At 39.6% G+C, this 20,913-nt stretch overlaps 1 protein-coding gene across 1 annotated transcript in view; it reads right to left on the minus strand.

Annotated features, from left to right (window-relative positions):
• The window catches only part of me1 (malic enzyme 1, NADP(+)-dependent, cytosolic), a 425,357-nt gene that overhangs the window by 78,565 nt on the left and 325,879 nt on the right, over positions 1-20,913 (minus strand). Inside the window, exons 8-9 of the mRNA XM_060850027.1 lie at positions 11,551-11,648; positions 10,319-10,432 (exon numbers count right to left, since the gene is read on the minus strand). Of these exons, the coding sequence (XP_060706010.1) occupies positions 10,319-10,432; positions 11,551-11,648 (212 nt within the window). The remainder of the gene's footprint in view (positions 1-10,318; positions 10,433-11,550; positions 11,649-20,913) is intronic.

Here is a 20,913-nt window from a genome sequence, read left to right on the forward strand (position 1 = left end):
AAAAGTTGCTCCTTACGCCCCCTTTAAATCTTTCCCCTCTCACTTTAAACCAATGCCTTCTAGTTTTGGACTCCTTCACCCAGAGGAAAAGGCCTTAACTATTCACTTTATCCATGCCCCTCATGATTGTATAATTGAAGGTCACCCCTCTGCCTCCAACGCTCCAGGAAAAAAAACAGTCCCAACCTATTCAGCCTCCCTATAACTGAAACCCTCCTACACTGGCAACATCCTTGTAAATCTGTTCTAAACCCTTTCAAATTTCAAAAGAATTGCAAGCAGTAATCCCAAAGTGGCCTAACTAATGTCCTGTACAGCTAAACATGACCTCCAACTCCTGTACTCAATGCACTGACCAATAAAGGAAAGCACGCCAAACGCTACCTTCACTATCCTGTCTACCTGCGACTCCACCTTCAAAGAACTATGAACCTGCATTCCAAGGGTTTTTTGTTCAGCAACACTCTTCAAGACCTTACCATTAAGTGTATAATTCCTGCCCTGATTTGCTTTCCAAAATGCAGCACTTCATATTTCTCGAAACTGAACTCCATTTGCCACTTGTCTGCCCATTTGCCCATCTAATCAAGATCCCATTGCACTCTGCTGTCCATTACGCCTGCAATTTTTGTGTCATCTGCAAACTTGCTAACCATGCCTCCTGTATTCACATCCAGGCCATTTATATAAATGGCAAAAAGCAGTAGACCCAGCACCAATCTTTGTGGTACACCACGAGGCACAAGCTCCAGTTTGAAAAGCAAACCTCCATCATCACCCTCTGTCTTCTATCGTTGAGCCAGTTCTGTATCCAAATGGCTCTCTCCCAGTATTCCACATGATCTAACTTTGCTAACCAATCTACTGTGAGGAACCTTGAATGACTTACTGAAGTCCAAAAGGTTCACATGCACTGCTCTGAACTCATCAACCCTCTTTATGACTTCTTCAAAAATGTCAATCAAATTCATGAGATACTACTTCCCATGCAAAGCCATGTAACTATCCCAAATCAGCCCTTGCTTTTCCTGTCCCTTAGAATTCCCTCCAACAAGTTGCCCACCACCGATGTCAGGCTCACCAGTCCATAGTTCCCTGGCTTTTCCTTACCACCTTTCTTAAATAGTGGCATCACGTTAGCCAACCTCCAGTCTTCCAGCACCTCACCAATGACTATCAATGATACAATCTCAGCAAGGGTCCCAGTAATCACTTCCCTAGTTTCCTAGAGTGTTTAGGGTACACCTAATCAGATCCTGGGGATTCATCCATCTTTATCCATTTTAAGATGTCTAGGACCACCTCCTTGGTAAAATGGAGGTTTTTTCAAGAAGTTGCTATTTATTTCCCCATGTTCCCGATTTTCTATGTTCTTCTCCACAGTAAACACTGATGCAAAATACTCATTTAGTATCTCCCCCAACTCCTGCAGTTCCAAGTGTAGGCAGCCTTGCTGATTGTTACTGGGCTGTATTCTCTGCCTTGTTAATGTTTTGTCCTTAATATATCTGTAGAATCCTTCTGGATTCTTCTTAGCCCTATTTGCCAAAGCTTTCTGTGCCCTTTATGCACTCCTGATTACCCTCTAAAGGTATACTCTGACTGCCTTTATACTCTTCTAGGGATTCACTTGTTCCCAGCTGCCTGTACCAGAGATAGGCTTTCTTATTGTTGACTAAAACCTACATTTCTCCAGTCATCCAGCAGTCCACATAACTACCAGCCTTGCCCTTCACCCTAACCGGAACATACTGTTTCTGGACTCTCATCATCTCATTTTTGAAGGCTTTCCATTTTCTAGCCGTCCCTTTATCTGCAAACCTCTATCCCTTACCAACTTTTCAAAGTTCTTGCCTAATACTGTCAAAATTTGCCTTCCTCCCAATTAACTTTTAGATCCAGTCTATCCTTTTCCATCACTATTTTAAAACTAATAGAATTATGGTCGCTGGCCCCAAAGTGCTCCCCCGCTGACACCTCAGTCACCTGCCCTGCCTTATTTCCCAAGAGTAGGTCAGGTTTTGTACCTTCTCAAGTAGGCACATCCACACTCTGAACCAGAAAATTTTATTGTGTGTACACTTAAATTCCTCTCCATCCAAGTCCTTAACACTATGACAGTCCTAATCGGTGTTTGGAAATTAAACATCCTCTACCATAACCACCCAATTATTCGTATAGATAATTGAGATCTCCTTACAAATTTGTTTCTCAGTTTCCTGCTGACTATTAAGGGATCTATAGTACAATTCCAATAATGTGATTGTCCATTTCTTATTTCTCACTTCCACCCAAATGACTTCCCAGGACATATTCCCAGGAATGCCCTCTGTATGAACAGCTGTAATGCTATCCCTTATCAAAACCACCACTCTCCCTCATCTCTTGCACACCACCTCCACCATTCCAACCCCCACCCCCAATCGTTTCTGTCCTTCCTATAGGATTTATGCACTGGAACATTACGCTGTCAGTCCTGTCCATCCCTGAGCCATGTCTCTGTAATTGCTATGATATCACAGTCCCATGTTCTTAACCATTCCTTGAGTTCATCTGCCTTACCTGTTAAGTCTCTTGCATGTAAATAAATGCAGTTTAATTTGTCAGTCCTAACTCATTCTCTGCTTTGTTCCTGCCTTCCCTGACTATTTGAATCACTCCTTTTCCCAACTGCAGTCTCAGACTGATCCATTTTATTACCATTTTCCTGGGTCTCACTCCCACTATTTTAAATCATCCCAAGCAGCTCGAGCAAACCTCCCTGCCAGTTTATCAGACTCCTTTCAATTCAGGTACAATATATCCTTATATTGATCACTTCTACCCCAGAAGATATTCTAATGATCCAAAAATGTGAATCCTTCCCCCTTGTACCAACTCCTCAGCTACACATTCATCTGCTCTATCCTTCTATTCCTACCCTCAAAAGCTCATGGTACCAGGAATAATACATACGCTACTACCCTCAAAGACCTACTTTTTAAATTCCTGCCTAACTCCCTTAGAATTCCGAGGAGAGACAATCTGTTTCTCTTCCTATGTCTTTAGTTCCAATGTGTACAACGACCTCCTACTGGTCCCTCTCATCTTTGAGAACATTCTGCATCCTAAGACACCTTTGATCCTGGCACCAGAGAAGCAACACACCATTCTGATGTCTCGTGTCAGCTTCAAAAACATCTATCTGTGCCTCTGTCTCGAGAGTCCATTATCACAATCAATTGATTGGAACCTGAGGAACCTCTTGTTACATCAGAGCCAGTCTCGGTACCAGAAACCTGGCTGTTCGTGCTACATTGAGTGTGCAATGCCTCCTACATTTCCCAAAATGGCGTAATTGTTTGAGATTTGGATAGCCACAAGAGATTCCTACACTACCTGTCTGCCTTTCCTGGAGGTAACCCATCTACCAGAAGTATCTGCAGTTTTTCTCCCATCCATCACACCCCCAGCTCCTGTAAAATCCTCACTTCCTTTAATTGCTGCTATAACTGGTCTCTGCAATACGATAGGATTCACAACCAAACACTTCCTGCAGACAGAATCATCAGTAACATGGAAACTCTCCTTAATCTCCCACATTCGACAGGAAGAGCATATCATTCTACTAAAGGCCACCTTTGCACCTTAACAATCTACCGACCCAGAAAATAGCCTTATCTTACTGCTCTAAAAGCATTGCTCCAAGCTAACCAAGTACCTATGTAGTCCCTCAAGATTCAATGATTTTCGTCCACTCTGGAGTTGTTAAAGTTTAATCAAGATTCAGATCTCAAAAACATTTAATCAGAAAAGAATCCACAATTCAAGGATAAACTGACAAGGCTATAGGGAAAGAATGGAGACAAGGAACCAATTGGTACCTGTTTCAGAAAACTAACCTGGACATATTGGGTTAACAGACCTCCTCCAGTGCTGTACAATTCCAGAGCTTATAAACATACAAAAGAATATTAGCAAAGTTGCATATGGACACACTAAGTAGGTCAGTAAAACAGTGGTACATAGAGTTCAGTTAGGGAAATTGGAGCCCATCCAATTTAGATCATTAAGGGATGTTCAAATTGGAGTGACACTCAGAACTATAGAACAGTACAGATATTTCAGGGTTCAAAGGAAGAAGTTAAAAGCTAATGGACAGGTACAAGTAGTTTAAAGGTTTATTTGCCTTTATCTTGAGAGCTGGAATACAAAGGGTTGAAAATTACATCACCATTATAAAGCTCTGATTAGATACCTTTTTACAGTCTGTGTTCTGTAGACCTCAAGAAAGCTAAAATGGCTTTCATTTTAGCACAGCATAAACTAGAATAATACTGGGTCTAAAAGAATTAAGTAACAAGAATAGTTTACTCAGTTTAAGAGCCTACCTTGAGACTTCTTATGTAGTCCCTCAAGATTCAATGATTTTTGTCCAATCTGGAGTTGTGGGTCCCAGAGATGACTAAGCAGCTCATTGCTGAATTTGGGCACAGTGTAGAAGTTTAGGGGACAATCCAGCTGGGGCAATTATTATTTAAGAGTAAAGAATTTTACATGATAGATGAAAACTATTTCCTCTGATGGAGATTTCCTTAAAACAGGGCCATAGTCTTTAAACTAGAGCCAGATTGTTTCAAGGTGATGTCAAAAATCACTTCTTCACACAATAAACAGTGTGGATCTGGAACTAGCTCCTCAGAGAACTACTTGGGTTAGCTCAATTGAAAATTCCACAACTGATTTGGATTGAATGGTATTGAAAGGATCACAGAGGCAAGATGGCCATATGTAACTGCGATAGAAATGAACCATTATTTAACTGAACGGTGGAATAGGCTTGAGCTATTGAACATTCCACAGCTTGTCATAAGATTTAAAATCCAATCACTTTCAAGTTTTTTTGTTCCCTTTTTAAGGTGAAAAATCACTGATTACACCCATTTTATTGTTCAAATCTCTTCAAGATTTTAATATTGTACCGTAGCATCAACTAAAAATTGACTGTTGGGTCACAATGGATTTTACATGATAAATCTGCTTTGTGGAATGCACACTGTGCCCTCCAGGTGTTTGGTATCCCTTCATCTTTGCTTCCAGTTTACTTTTGGAAGCTTTCTTTAATTATGTCTTTATCTAAATAGCATTTAGTTCCACTTCCTTCCATTTCAATTTTATTTCCTTCTAGTTTCTTCACAGACAACGGTTTTTCCCCATCAACACAAAACTGAAAGGAATTATAATGTGTGATTATGACAGCTTTAGCATTACAGAGAAGCATTTCTTTCCTCCCAAGGCACTCCTATTAACAGTTATTTGAAGAATGCACAATTAAATCACAATTAATGGGAACAGTAATTCCCATTAAAGCATATTAATGCAAGTCTGAGAATATCACGTATTGACATTACTTCTCTGCAAAGCCAATAGAAGGCAAATCCATATAGCCTTCGAGTTCCTACTAATCAGAATGCATTTCCCTATTGGTAAGGCAGGACATCTAGAAACAAAAGTATAGGCTATTCAAGTTCAAAAGGTGAGAACAAGTCAATAATTCAGTTTCTGAATACGAAAGTTCACTTTTTCAGGTCGAAAGGCCAAAGAAACCTGCCAGTCATTACCTACTACCTGATCTGAAATATATTTACTGACAATTGCTTTTAATATACCCAAATGCATGAGGACATTCAGCCACTGTCCTTCCACTTAATTTTCTCAAGTGCCACAGCATTTTAGCCCATCTATGAAATAAAGAATCTTGGAATCTAGCAGCCTATACCTGATAATCCATTCAATCAGTGGTTATGATCAACAAGATACACCCAAGTTCAGGGACAGATTTTGATTCTTTGATAAAATGCTGTCACAGAACGTGGAAACCACTCACATTGGCTGTCTAACAAACTTGAGCGTCAGGAATAAAGGAGTTAAGTCAATTAACAGAAGTCAATAATACCAAACTGTTGTCCTTATTATCCTTACAGGTCAGTCAAAGACCTTCTATTGCTCTCATGTAAAAGGAACTAGCACTTTCACTCTCTGCAATGTGTCATCAGTATCTCCTTATGACATCTGGTGCTTAGTGCTACGAGCTGCAATAAATCTGGATTTGAAACCATGATTGAAATAAAAACTGTTCAGTTAAACCTGTCTGAACATGTCACATTGTTCAAATTCCTAAAATAGTTTTTTTCCGGTGAATTGCAATCTTGATATTATAGCCAAGTTGGGCTATAAAGACATCTTAAAAGCTTATAACAATCATCCCCTCTTAACACCAAGGGAAAACACAGTTACAGACAGACCATAATGATGTCAGCTAGAATAAATCAGAGACCACAAGGTTGTAAAATCTAGAAGGAATCAATGGCAACCAAGCCAGCTCATGTGAATTTGAATCTCAGATGGTGGGGGGAGCCATGGGCAAAATGAAAACTCAGTTGTGCTAGGGCCTTGGATGTGTCTCTCACGTGTTGTGAGGCAGCCACTTGAGAGGAGGACATACTGCCCGAGCCCAGCCCCTTGATAGAATGGATTGAATTAGACAAGACCTAAAAGTCACAGGGGCAAGGCTGAGCTTGTTGGGGCTGGTGAAAGCCAACACGGAGGGTTGTAGCTTATATTGCCCTGATTGATGACATCTGTCTGCCACAGACATATGGAAACCTAGAAAGTAGGAGAAATAGACCATTCAGCTCTTTGTGCCTGGTCCACCATTCAATCTGATCATAGGCAATCAACCAATTCTGTATCTGTTCCAACTTTCTCCCCACACCCTTTGATCCCCCCTTAGTCTCAAGACCTAGTCAAACCCGTTCAATACAATTATAATTCTCATTTGTTCTCCAAGGACGAAGCAGCAATGTTCATCATCTGCAGTGTTTGATGTGGCTTCAGTGAGCATGTAGGAGATGGCCATGATCAATTTGTGCCTGGAAAATTCCCAGTAATAACTGTAGAATACCATAGGCAATTGAGACTTCACTCAGAATTTCCTTTCCTGGTGTTTTCTTGCTGCTTCCGAGATGCATTTCAATTCAAATGAGAGCAGATAGATTATTCTTTCATTATGCCAGGAGTGGAAATCCTGCACAAGCTTCCCCCAGCAGGGCATGGGAAAAGGTGATGCAAACAGTGGCCAATCATTGGGGCCCACATTCCGCCAAGGGGCTGGGCTCAGGCAGTACGTTCTTCTCTCAAGAGGCTCTCACACCATGAGAAAGACCCACCCAAGGCCCGAGCAAAACTGAGTTTTCATTCTACCCGTAGCTCCCCCCACCATCCATGACTCAAATTCACATGTTGCACTGAAACCCCTGAATTTCAAACTGAGCCAATTGACCCAATTCTCCAGAGCTCCCAGAGAAACAGCAATTGAACTGGCTGCCCTCGGGCAGTGAAAACCCCTACCTCCCCGTTCTCCTGGGTCTCAGCCAGTCCTGCTGCTGCATGTGGAGATGTCAAGCTCAGACGAAGAGATGCCTTGCTGCAGTGACTTGGGCAAGGCTGCAATGATGCAGATAAAGTGGAGCATTAAAATTGCATGGCCTCCTTCCTCTCAATCTGAATGGGTCACAAAAAGTTACACCTTCTCCCACTACACCTCCAGCATCAAAGAATAGCACAAAACCACACTTTAGCTCAATTTATTGGAGGGACTGAGAGATTTAAGGGAGAAAAATTAGCTTGAACTGCAAAAATTGTGTAACAATAGAAAAAGGAGAGAACTGCTTCACCATTTAAATGCGATTTGCAAAGAATTAGCTCAATTCTTAAAGTGAAAGTTTTAAAATATAATGTATTATATCAGAGTGGCACAGTGGCTTAGTGGCTAGTGCTGCTGCTTCACAATGCCAGGGAGCTTCAAATCCAGCATTGGGCGATGTGTGCAGTTTGAAGATTCTCCCTGTGTCTGAGGGTTTCCTCTGGGTTGTTATGGACCAGGCCAGACCCCCTCAAAACATTTTAAGAAAGTAACCCAGACCCTAACTTTGCTAGTTGCTTGAAGCAGGTGTAACGTTGATATTCCAGAAGAGATGCCACTGGTGAAACCATTTAGTTTTAAACAGAACAGAATTTATTTCCAAGATTACCGAATTAAACAAACAAGAGAACAGAATGTAGAATAACATAAGTTATCCAAAAACCCAAAAGACCATCCCAACTTAATGATGCTGTTCCAAATACTTGCTACAAACCCCATTAACACTCCTTGGCATAAAAGATAAAACTCAAACACAGGAGAGATGTCAGATAGAGAGGACCAGCCTGGGCCTGCTTCTTTGGGTTCAGCAGCATCAAAACTGCCTGACTGCCTTCAGTAAATAGCTAGACCACCAAACACCAAAGCAAACCAGAGGGAAGCTGAGCTGGTAGAACTAGCTATTCCCCTTTCATTGCCCAAATGTTTTTTTTGAACTTAAAAGGCTTTTGCCTGAGGCAGTATCTGTTAGCCATAATCAAATTGGCCCTAAAACCCTTCAACTTTAGACTTTTCGGAGTCTGTATATTTTTTACAACTTCTCTGGGGAAAAAAAAAACAAGGGCAACATAAATTTGTTAAAGGTGCAGCATTGTCACAGGGTGCTCTGGTTTCCTCTCAGTCCAAACATGTGGAAGTTAGATGGTTTGGAAAATGAGAAATGAAGTTATGGGAATAGGGTGGGGTGCTGGGTCTGGGTGGGATGCTTTTTTGGAAGGTGCAGACTTGATGGGCTGAATGACCTCTTTCCACACTATAGGGATTCTATGATTCCAACACAATACATCAGAAGATGGGGAAATGCTAATTGCTGACCAATGTTAAGTAGTAAGAAAGATGTTGAGAAAATAGGAGAATAAACAACAATGAACTTGAGTACTTCTGTGATTTGAGCAGAAATAAAACAAAGTCACATTCAAAAGGTCATTGCTCCATGTTGTAGTTCAGGTCACAATCACTAATGGTACACATCATCAAACATCTTGGTGGAGACAATAATGAAAGTGCTTAGTCTTAACTCATAGCCTTTTTAACTCTATTAATGACTAGGAATGGAACAAAAGACTCCGCAATATCAAAAGATGCATGACAGAATGCCTTCTCAAGGCAGTCAATTTTCACCATTACCTAGGTGAAGGCCCATATGACTGACTGAAAAAGGTTTTCACCAGGTTAAGAACTGTGGTGTAAAGTGCTATGTTCCTTTCTTAGGATTTTTCCTGAAGCTGTCCAACTGTGAGCACTATTTACATGTTACCTAACTTTTCTGAAAGCACACCAACTCTCCAGCAGTGGGTCACGGTGGGGATAATGCACTAAGCATTTTGAAAAAAATCTGATAAATGTTTTGATGGCAATGGACAGGGAGTGAAATTAATTTGTGATTACCAATTTCCTTTATTTTGGCAGAGGTTGACATTCTATAATTTTATGGGATACTGCTTTACAGCTGAAAAGGCAGGAACGAGCTCAATGAACTTCTTGACCAGGCAGTAGTTGCCATTGGACATTAGCTAGGAAAGCATCAGCTCTTGGAGATTTTCCACTAAACAGGAGTTTGATTGTGTTCTGTCTTTCTTAGTGTAGATACCTGTGGAGAGAATAGTTGATGACAATGTGTGACTGCTTTTTGATTGCTTCTTCACCAATGGATGAAAGCCAATGAGAATGGCATTAAAAGTTCTCTGCCCAGCTTTCCATACTTTGTCCATCAGTATTCTTGACCCGTCAGTACTAAGTGGGTCACCAGGATATTTTCTGTCTCGTCCAGTTCTATGCCCTCAATGTTGTACTGACATGCCTTCAAGACCATGGATCTTAAGTTTGACTTATTCACCAAGTCCACCCGAATTTGTCTTTGCACGTCAGGCTAGAGATAATCCCAACGTCACCCAGGTTACAAGACAGGATGGCTGCCCTCACGTGCTTTGTGCTGCCCAAAGTGGTTTCCTGGGGTGTGGCCTACTTGAAGCCACGGGTCAAAGCTGGGTGAGGACTAATACAGGGTCAGACACTCAAGAATTTCTCTTAAGAATTGACTTGCATTGCTATCAACTTGCTTGAGAGAGCTGCTACCCCTTCCTTATACCCCATTTATTAAAGTAGCATAGACAGAATGTTCACAATAGAAGATAAGTATTTGAATCCACAGTCAACACATCCTATAACAACATGTGGGAGGGGGCACTATCTCAGTGATGAGCAGAAAAAAAAAGCAACAAACCTAAAACTAACATCTAGTATTGGAGTATGATAGAATTATATACTTGTTATATCAAAGTAAGCGCTGTGCCAGATTTTATTACCATCAAGACAGTGAATCTATCCCTAAATGTTTGCGTAAATGTTTTGTTTTACCTTAACAATGAGGCCTTTAGAGTCAACCATCCAAATCTTAGAAAGAGCCTGCTGTACAGGTATGTCTTCCTTCTTCATTGCCATCACTATGAGATCCGCTATTCCCATGGCAGCCTATGTTTGGAAACAGAGGAAAATAAAATTAGATGCAAAAAAAATGTTGAACATTTGCTCCTCTTTTAACTGGTCATGTCTTGGCATACAATGCACTATTTTAAGTTGATGACATGAGTAACAACAATTGTATTCCAAAACTACAGCTTGCTGGTTTGAGCAACAAGAAGGGATTCACTCTGATCTTCATTCTCTGTCAAAACTACCTGACCTCTGCTTCAAGATTGTGACATTGCTGTAACAATACACTCAAAGATGTATGGATACAGAGAATAAAACTGCTTCCCATTTAATGCTGCACAATACAATGGAGATTCAACAGACTATACTACCTCCATAGTAATTCACGATTATAAATTACTTTAGTTCAGATGCAGCTGCCAATATGGGAGGTCCAATTTGACGTGACATCAAATTTCTTTGCACTTTGATGTCCTAGTATTTTGCGACCCAAATGTTAAAGTATACCTGCACATCAATAGATTTCCAATCGAACCACAATAGATTTGGATCCATTGCATCAACATCTGGGAGTTGGGACGCTAAAGATTAATAACTGTAGCAACGTTGGAGACACTTTGTTAACCGAAGCATGGCAGGAGTGACAATCACTGACGTGTATTAATATATTTCTAGGAAGGTTATTTGACCTGAAATGTTAACTGATTTTTCTCCACAGATGCTGCTAAACTTGCTGAGCTTTTCTAGCAATTTTGTTACACATTCCATTATTTGGATAATTCTCATAAATTCTGCACCTTCTGCACCTCTTTACAATCTTGGGATTTGCTGCAAAGCGTGTAATAATTTCAATTTTAAACATTCAGCAAAAGGCTAAAATAAAAAAAATGGTCTTTTCAGCCAGTTGGCTATGTCGGGCAGGTAACAAAGGGATAGCAAGACATGGTACTGAATACATTCACGTTTACCAAACAAAGTTCTACAAATCTTTCAAAAACTAAGTTTACGATAAATTGTATATTGAACTCATTTGCAATCATCTTCCAGCCCATCATATCTGTAGCAACCTCCCCTCTTAAAGATCTTCAAAGTTAAGAAGTAAATGCCAAACAAAATGAGAGTTAACCAATCTTACCGATGGCCACTTACTGACTTACCTCTCCAGCACCTTGAAATAAGAATGTGTGATCTGACAATTTATTCTTAGTGATGCGCAAAGCCGCCAATAAACCAGCAACTGCCACTGCAGCCGTCCCTAAACAGAAATACATATATTAACAACAATACCATGCAAATACCTTAATGACTGAATTTGAAATTTATACAAGCTAATTGAAGTTATTTTTTCTGTACACTGTTTTATTCAATACTTGAATTGAATTGGAAATGGTTCCACTTTTACTGTGCGTAAGTGCAAATTCTTTATAAAGTTAGAAACATAATTCATGCTGCACGACATTATCAAAAGAAGAGATAGTACCAATGGCGTGACAATTGTATGCTCAAATAAATACATTTTTCACAGATTTTAATTGTTCTGGATCTTAGGAATTGCATAAAATCTTTCCAATGATTATATTCTCCATCATTAAGACATATCATTATTGGAGGCTTCCATTTGATTTGTAGCTCATTTTCAATTTGCTGCACTTACTGAAATTTACAGACCACAATTGCTAAGCTGCAACTGACAAAGGCAGAATATTTACCTCAAACTCCTACACACACACAGCATAAGTTCTGAAGAAGTCATGTCAGAATCAGAAGGTTAACTGTTTCTCTGCAGACTTGCTGCCAGACCTGTTTTCCAGCATTTTCTGTGTTTGTTTCAGAATTTCAGTATCCATGATATTTTGCTTTCATTTCAGTGAGCAAAGTTAACTAATCAAGATTCTTGAAATTTACATTCAATGTTTGGTTCAATTAATTTTGAAAACTAACCAAGAAAGAGTTGCTAAATGCCAAAGGAAATGTGCCATCATTACAATTCAGTGAATAGCATGGAGGCAATTGAAAACCAAATCCACTTTATATGCTCAGTTCAACTCCTACTTTGAAAATGAGCAAGCTTGCAAGATCTGAGTAAGTGCTCTGGACAAAAATATTCCATTTAACTCCAGACACACAAAATAGGTTGAGACATTGAAATATCTACAAAGATGTGCACACAGAAAGACATTAATTACAGTAACATCATTGAGAGTGTTTCATTTGTTTTATTTTATTTCAAGCCTTAGTTTGGATATGAGAAAGTTATTGAAAAAAATGGCAGTTGAAATATTTTCACAAAGCAATTTAAGTCAATTTTGAGGAAACAAGGAGACAACCACCACCAATAGGCATCTTGTGCAACTAGAGGTTGCTGGGCTTACACATGCCAATGTCGTTAATATAGACATTTCTAACGGGGAAAAAGCCAGCATGTGTCAGAAACAGTGGAAACAGAAACATCATTTCAGAGTCAGGAAATACACGAGAATGCAAGATTTTTTAAATATAGATTTTAATATACAAAAAGATTCAGAAAAGATTCCATTCTTGCCAGTGAAAAGACTTTATTGCTGTGGCAAATTTAATATGCTAGGCCACGCGTGAGATGAACAGAAATAAATGCAACTAAAGACATGAGTTTATCTGGAAAAGCTCTGCTGAATCTGAATTAATCTTTTGGAAAGAAAAATGGTGACGTGTCCTTCAATTGTTCTATACCATTCGTAACTTGCCAATTCAAACCTTGGTCAGGCTCGTTGTGAAACTTGTTGTTGGTGCTAAGCAGCAGTTCTGCCAGTGCGTGAGGTATCTTCAACAAGCAGGCATGAATCTCGTGTTGAAGTTCCTTCTGGCTCAGTTGAGTCACTGACTATTGCTACAAGGTTGGGAAAGGGTGAGTGGGCACAGAATGCCTCTGTAAAGTGGGTAGACTGCGACTGAATCGGAGTATGTTAACGATGAGACCAATGGGGATGATGACCATGCCAGTTCTTGCTTCTGCCCTTGTTCCCTCTAAGCAAGCTGACTGGCACACACCTCATGAAATACTGTTTCTACAAAGCACTGTGCAGGACAAGATGATCATGAGTCTGAGGCTGAACAGCAGGTTTCCAATTCCTCACGTCCTGAGGGTCCAGCACTATAGTGGTAATGCACTGGTGTCAGTGTCTTAGGAGTAGAAGGAAGCACTCTACCTTGAATACTGAAACCTTTAGGGGTCAGATTAGCTTTACATCAACTTCAAATCACTAGCAAGCCCCTTGAAATTATATGCAGACTCCGGTTTGTGAACCCTTTCTCTAAAATAGCAGGCTGTTTTGGGTCACAATGCTGATTACCATAAGACTTCACTTCCTTCCCACTTTGAGCTGAAGGAATAATTTCCAATATCAATTCATAATCATATAATCGGAATAGTCTCTTGTGCCACTGCATTTAAACTTAATTTGAATTTTGATAATTTGATTTTTGTTTTCCCCAACTCTAAATTAAAAAAAGTGGAGCTGTTTGCACAACTAACTTATTCAGCATTATTTCACTAATTCCATTCTTCTTTTATAGAAGTCCACATGTGGGATGTTAAAACACCTTCTGGCATTCCAATGGAAATAAGTCCCCTGCTTAGCTCTCCTTGACAAACCTGGCTACCTCCTCAAAGAATTTCAATAAATTCACAAGGCATGACTTATTTTCCCTTAAACAATGTTAACCTCCTTTTTATGGCCTCTATGCCTTTGGGACACTGACAGCATCTCTTAACATACTTCAGCATTTCTTTTCAAAGAAACTTCTCATGTTCAGAACTTCATCTCTTGCTCACTAAGCTCAAAGTATATCACACCTGTTCCAGATATCCTGCTGACACAGTTTACAATGCTATATTATCCAAGGCTGCAGACACATCCATGCCCACAGTATGGTAATGGATCCCACTATATTTTAAAAGTCAGGCCCAATCCCTCATTCATCCAATTGCCTTTCACATGGAAAACATGGGAATAACAGACCAAGAATTCTAGCAGAATCCAGCTCTGCCAGCAAAATCCGAAAATAATTTACTTATCCTAAAAGACAGAATTCACAAACAACCGACGCTGCTTTATAAAAGTAATGAGTGGGAGGATAAACATGTCCTTTTTGGACAAAGTGCTCTCAAGGTCCTGGATGCAGGAGATGTAACAAAATAAGATGAGTAGCACATGAAGCTCATGTACAAAAAGACTTGGAGTAGTAGTTTAGTTTACGATCAACTCATGAAATCCCTATGCAAATGAAATCCCCCTTGTACATATAAACATTTTTACTAACTGCAACAAAAATGCTCCAACTTCAAACCTCAGGAAATGTGACAAAATAGCTTTCAGAGCGCCTTCCAAGCAGGGCCCACCTGTTTAAACAATGGCGCAGAGTTTCTATAAGGCAGGCTAATTTGTGGTCATTGCGTTCCGAGATGGTGCCAAAAGTCTACATTTAAATACTTCAAGTCCACTCATACCAGTCCCTTCACCTGGTTCAAATCTTCCTAATTGTGCCTTCTAGCAACACGTTGATAGCATAACTTCTTGCAAAATGATGCCATGAACACTGATGCCAACAGACTCCTTTGTGTCAATGTAGACTATTTGTGCAGCGCAGTGCATAAATCAACACATCTGACAAAAAAAACTGATGTGGGCCATTCTGCTCTCAGCCGTAACGTGTATAAAAGTGCTGCTGACTATTTAGAGTGATCAGAAAGACTGCCCGGAGTGGTAATTGCTCGGGGAGCCGAAATTCCCAACTATGGTATGTCGTGTCTGGAACTATTTGAAAAGCAGCAGGACTTGTGTTAAGAACTGTATTGTCAGGAAAGAAATCTTGCAAGAACAGTAATTCCCACTCAATATTTAGTGGTTGGACGACTTCAAAGAGCAGCTGGACTTGAGTAAGAGCAGTATTATGTGAAGGAAGGTGAAAAGTGGATGGTAATAAAACATGAGGGGAAAGGAGGACAGAAGACCATAATGGAGCATTAAGGAGAGAGAATGAGGAGAGTGGCAGATGCAAAGATATGATTAAGAGCATTGAAGGTCCACTGGAGAGATAAAAGCAGCAGAATTTGAACTGAGGGACGGGATGTGTTTTTTTGGGGGGTGGCAGGGGGAGGGAATGTGGTACAGCAGGGAAATGAGCTGTGCCAGCCTGAAGGACAATTACAGAAACAGAATTCTTCAATGAAAAGAGTAGGTACTGGAAGGAGAGAAAATTTCCCAATTAATTCTGTCTGCAAGTAGATGGAATTAGCTACGAAGTACAATGTTAGGAAGGAATGGACATCCATGTTAATATAAGTTTTGCAGAAATTATAAAATGTTTGTATTACTGAAACTTTGCTTCAAATTTCAGTCAAATTGTAGGGAAAACATTTAAAATGATTGGAATGCATCAAAATTAATGGAAGATTTTAAAAATTTCCAAGCATAAAATCTTGAAACCTTGGGTCATCGATATTTGATTTTTCCTTTCAGGTATCATACTAATTCTTGGCTTCCCCTCCAACACAAATGAACAGATATTGTGTCTACTTAATTTAGAAGGCCAAAGTAATTATTTTTTCCCACACCAGGGCTGCTCTAGATGTCAGCATTTTCAAAGGCCAGCTACTGCTGGTTTTCTACGTTGGCACATAACGCTGAACTGCTGTAGAACATATGTTTTACCATCCTCGACACATTCAAAATTCCAGAGCCTGTTTGACTGCACGTGGAATTAGTCCAAATTGATATAAAGAATTAGGTTAACACATGCATCATTTCCTGATTATTTCTTTATTTTGCAATTCTCCTAATTTCTCAAAGGACCTATAAGTTTTAAGCTTTCTTTTCTTCTCTATGAAATGTTAAACACAGTAATTAATTCCTTCTCCCTGCAATCTTTACATTTTTCTCTCTGCCCAGCCATTACCATTAAACTCAACTGCCATGCTCATTATCTTTACTTAACAGGTATTTTTTCTTTAGCTGACCAAAATCAGAGTTATCGAGATAGATGTTCAGACACACAATGATATGTGGTTTAATTGGTGTGCCCGAATGGTGAGGACTGAGGGCTCATTACAGTGGGGTCAGTGTAACATAAATGGCCAGCACATGAACAGAAAACCTGGAGCTGGCCTCACAGGAGGCAGGTGCTGGTGGCTGACTGGCTTTTTTTTTTGGGAAAGTGTAATTAGCTGTTGGGCAGGAGATATTGGACATTGGATCAAAAGCTATGGCATCCTTTAAATACAGCACTGCCATTCCATTCAATTAAATCAAGTCTAAATACACTCCACTGCTGTGCTGGGCATTGCAGTCTCACTTATCACTGGTTCAACTTTAGGCTGTATTTTCCCTTTTTCAGCAACATGTTTTCAAAGTGATTTTAATACCAGCTGGTCTGATGTAGCCTTTGTCAGCCCACACTATAACCCTGCAAATGAACCAGCACTGTGATCCTGCATCATCACCATCCTTCACCCCAGGATCCTACCTCCATGCAAGCTCAAAAATGAGCAAAAAATAAAAACAATGAAGCCAAGATCTATAAAATGCATGAGACACATATAATCCCTGATTACAAAGCAACTGACAAAAGCATGCTGGTCCACGGTGTCCCCAAAGGGGCGAAATAGTGCAAGAGTTGAAGCGAAAGCAGACATGATGTGGCGAGGCTGGTGTTTATTGTTGTAGATCTGCTTGAATGAAGATCAGAGATGACAGTAACCATAGAACATAGAAGGTTGTTGTGGTGATAACAGAGTTAGATGAAAGCCCAGAGAAACAAGTAGAGATGCTGATACCCTCAGATAAATCACTGACTTTAAATGGCAGGTGTTGGCACCTCGCCATCTAGTTTCTTGGGAAGGAGAGAATTGGAGGCTGGTGGGATTATTGAGGAGGTGAAAATGCATGAAAATAAGGTCGTTGGTGCTCGTTAGAGAGTTTCTGACATAAATCATTAAGTTAAAGGAGATAATTGCAACTTTCTTTCTCGACATAAGGCGCTGTTTTCCTTATTTTTGCCAATACCTAGACTACTCAAGGGAGTGGAAAACTCCACCCTTTGTTTCAAGCACAGCAGGCATTAAGTTTTGAATGAGAATTTAAGATGGAATTTGTTTTCTGGTTAAAAAAACTTTTCAAGTCAATGCTTGAAAGAAAAAGTCAACAATGCTTATTAACCTGTGTTTCAATCAAATATGAATAAGATGTGTTAAGAATTTGTCATTTTGACCTGTGCAGAAAACAACCTGCTAGAAGCATGCAAATTCCAAATGTCCCTGAGCTCCAAGTGTAAACAGAAGGGATATGGTTCAACACAGCAGACAAATCTAATAAAAGGGGCTGTCCACACTTCCAATCAATCCCACACCCGAAATCACAACATTTATCAAAACACAGTTACAAATGCAAAAGGAGGTGGAATTTTGTCATGTTTTAAACGGTCTCTTTAATTCAAGGTTTTACAAAGAGCTTTTTGGTTTCTGCAGGGATTGTGCCACTGATTCAAGAACAAGCCTAAACTTAAAAAGCTGGCCTGAGGCAGAGATCTCAGGCTGAAGTGTTGTTTGAACACTGACGGATGTGCTCCTAGTTGGTCACGTTTTAGTATTTTGGTCAGACTTTAAGCAAGACCACAGCAAGGCTATGTTCCATAACTGAACTGATCATCCATTTGGTCTCAACTTCATAACCCAAAACCTTCACAATTTGTCCAACCTAAATTTCCACTTTCTCAACTCTCCTTATCCTGATAAGTCAAAACTGCTACCTTCCTGCAAAGATAGATCACATTCACATCATGCTCCCACCCTGATAGAAAGATGATTTTTTTCTTTCCTTTTTGCATTTTCACAAAACTAATAGATGACCAACTATACAACAGCCCTCTCATTATTAAATAGCCATAATTTGGAGGTGTCAGTGTTGGACTAGGGTGGACAAAGCTAAAAATCACAACACCATTTGGAGGTTTATTTGGAGGTACTAGCTTTCAGAGCGCTGCTCCTTTGGCAGGTTACCTGATAAACCTGCTGGACTATAATTTTGATTTTTAACTTTAATAAATAGCATATCCTTGATTCACCAAGAACAATACTCGCTGTTGGGGAAGCAAAAGTTTGCATCCTTACATTGTCATATTATGCCACCAGCTATTACAGCAGGTTAAAACACGGAGACTTTCTAATTTGACTTCTGATCTGAATGATTTGTGAAGTTCAATATCCTGCGTAGAGAGTCTTTGCCTATGTTATGACATCTTCGTCCACAAAGAGCTATTATTCTGCTACTGCTTAGTAGTTTTATTACGCTTAAAACACATTGAGACTGTACGCTCAACACAGAACAGACTCTTTTGCTAGTTATGGAAGAAATAGATTGGAAAATAAATACTAATTTTTTTTCCATCAACATTCCAGAAACACATCTAAAAGAAAGTGTACTTAAGTGTCTGGAGTCTTTTTTGAATATCTGGTCATGTTTCACGTAAGATGCTGCTTGATTGAAAAATCAGAAGTCAACAAAAGTAATTTATTTACAACAGTAAAATCGTGTGAAATTTGTTTTTGTGAGTTTGATCTCAGTAGTTTATACCATTGAATTATTCACATTCAGTACTTAAAATCTAACAGATAAACCCAGATGCAAGTAAAATAAGCCTGTTTTAGGTAATAGAAAATGACATAAGCACAGCTGGAACTTGAATTTTCCTTACAATTTCAAAGTACTATAATTACACAAGTTATGATTAGAAGAGAAGTAATATCCTGTCTAGGTTGTATCCTTATTAATTTAATTGTTCTTGATTCATAATTGGCATTGCGGAGCCCTGAAAAAACAAAGAATACTTTTAGGGTTCACTGAATTGACTCGGACTCTCCAGTACAAGAGATAACAAACAAGTGTCCTACATCTGAGGGCACATTTTGAAAATGAATCTTATGTGGAGCATATAAGTGAATGGCTGTGATGTACAGTGATGAGATAATGATACCCCAGTGTCTCAGAATGAGCATTAGGACAAGATCTCAGAAGCACCTTTTCTTTCAATTCACCCATGGGATGAGGGCGTTGCTGGGTAGGCCAGCATTTATTGCCCACCTCAGAGGGTACTTAAGAAATATCCACATGCTCCAAGGGACCCACTCTTTTCATTTCTTGTCAGTTACAAGTTTCCTGATTGAAGCATTTCGTAGGCAAAGTTAACATTCCCTCTTAATCCTAGTTCAGCAGTACCTACATCTAGCCCAAAGGGACCTGCAACATCAAGAGTTAGCTCAGAGAGAGGCAATTAGGAGATCACCTCTAGAAGACTGCTGGACTTGACCTTGTTATTAGTAACTCTGTGTCCCTGCTGGCCATTTGGGGCCTGGGAGCCAGCAGGAAAATCCAGCTTTTAGACTCGTGCTTATGTAAAGCATTCCACACTCTCAAATGTTAATGTCTTCAAATAGAAAAAAAAAGTTATTTTCAATCACTTCAAATCTGACATTTTCAGCAGGTTACCAGAATTTGCCTCATCCTGAAAACCTCTCTTTATTTTTGGACAATTGGCAATCTTCACACCAGCTGCTTCTACACTGTACCTACCACCCGCACTTCTCATTGTGGGACCATCTGTTTCACATTATTTGCAATCGGTGACTGGCTCATGGCATTTCTTCCAGTAATTATCAGGGCACATGACTCAGTAATAACTGAAGATTACCAAAGAACAGCTCTGTAAGCAGTACCAATGAATACGGAATAAGGCACATATATGTTACTTCCTATTCCTTGGGAGATGAATGCAAGTTGCTACCTGAAACTGGGTTTTAATTCTTGCCAAAGGCTGATAATGGAAGTAATTCTCCTGAGGAGTGCCCCTCCTCAAAATGAAATAATTTGATGAAAACTCAGTATTTACCAGATGTTTAAAAATCATCAGGGAAGATTTTCAATTCTAGAATGGAGTCGTGATGTCGAGGCTTTCTGTAAAGCAGACGGCTCAACAACACATGCATTTGATTTCTTCAAAATCTTCGAGACAACAATTTCCATTCAGGATCTTTTGCGGAGGACAATTTGGTAGATAACGACACACTGATGAAATGATCATTCATGATCTGCCATGCCACCCTGGACCAATATGATTTACCAATATGATATTTGGTTAATATTATTTAGACAAAGGAATATCCCCAAATGTAATGTGCACAATGCCAACCTGCTCACTATTCTAGAATCAGACTAGAATGACCTGATGTTTCTCTTTACTCTGAACCATCTTAAACCTTTCTCCTTTCATGCTCACTCAGAGTTTATCTTGACACTTCCTGTTCCGTCAACTGAATTCCCGAAAAAATTGTCGATCACTCAATTAATTCCTCTCTCTACACATTACCCCGCTCTATCTGAAATCTTTCATCATCATTATCCTCAAATAAAATTCTTAACTCCATCATATTTACAAACTAGTTTCCTATCCTCTCCAAAGTTCTTGTGCATTTTGTCACCTGTTAAAACATG

Source organism: Hemiscyllium ocellatum, chromosome 3 (genome assembly GCF_020745735.1).
Source record: "Hemiscyllium ocellatum isolate sHemOce1 chromosome 3, sHemOce1.pat.X.cur, whole genome shotgun sequence".
In the NCBI taxonomy this organism is placed as follows: Eukaryota; Metazoa; Chordata; class Chondrichthyes; order Orectolobiformes; family Hemiscylliidae; genus Hemiscyllium; species Hemiscyllium ocellatum.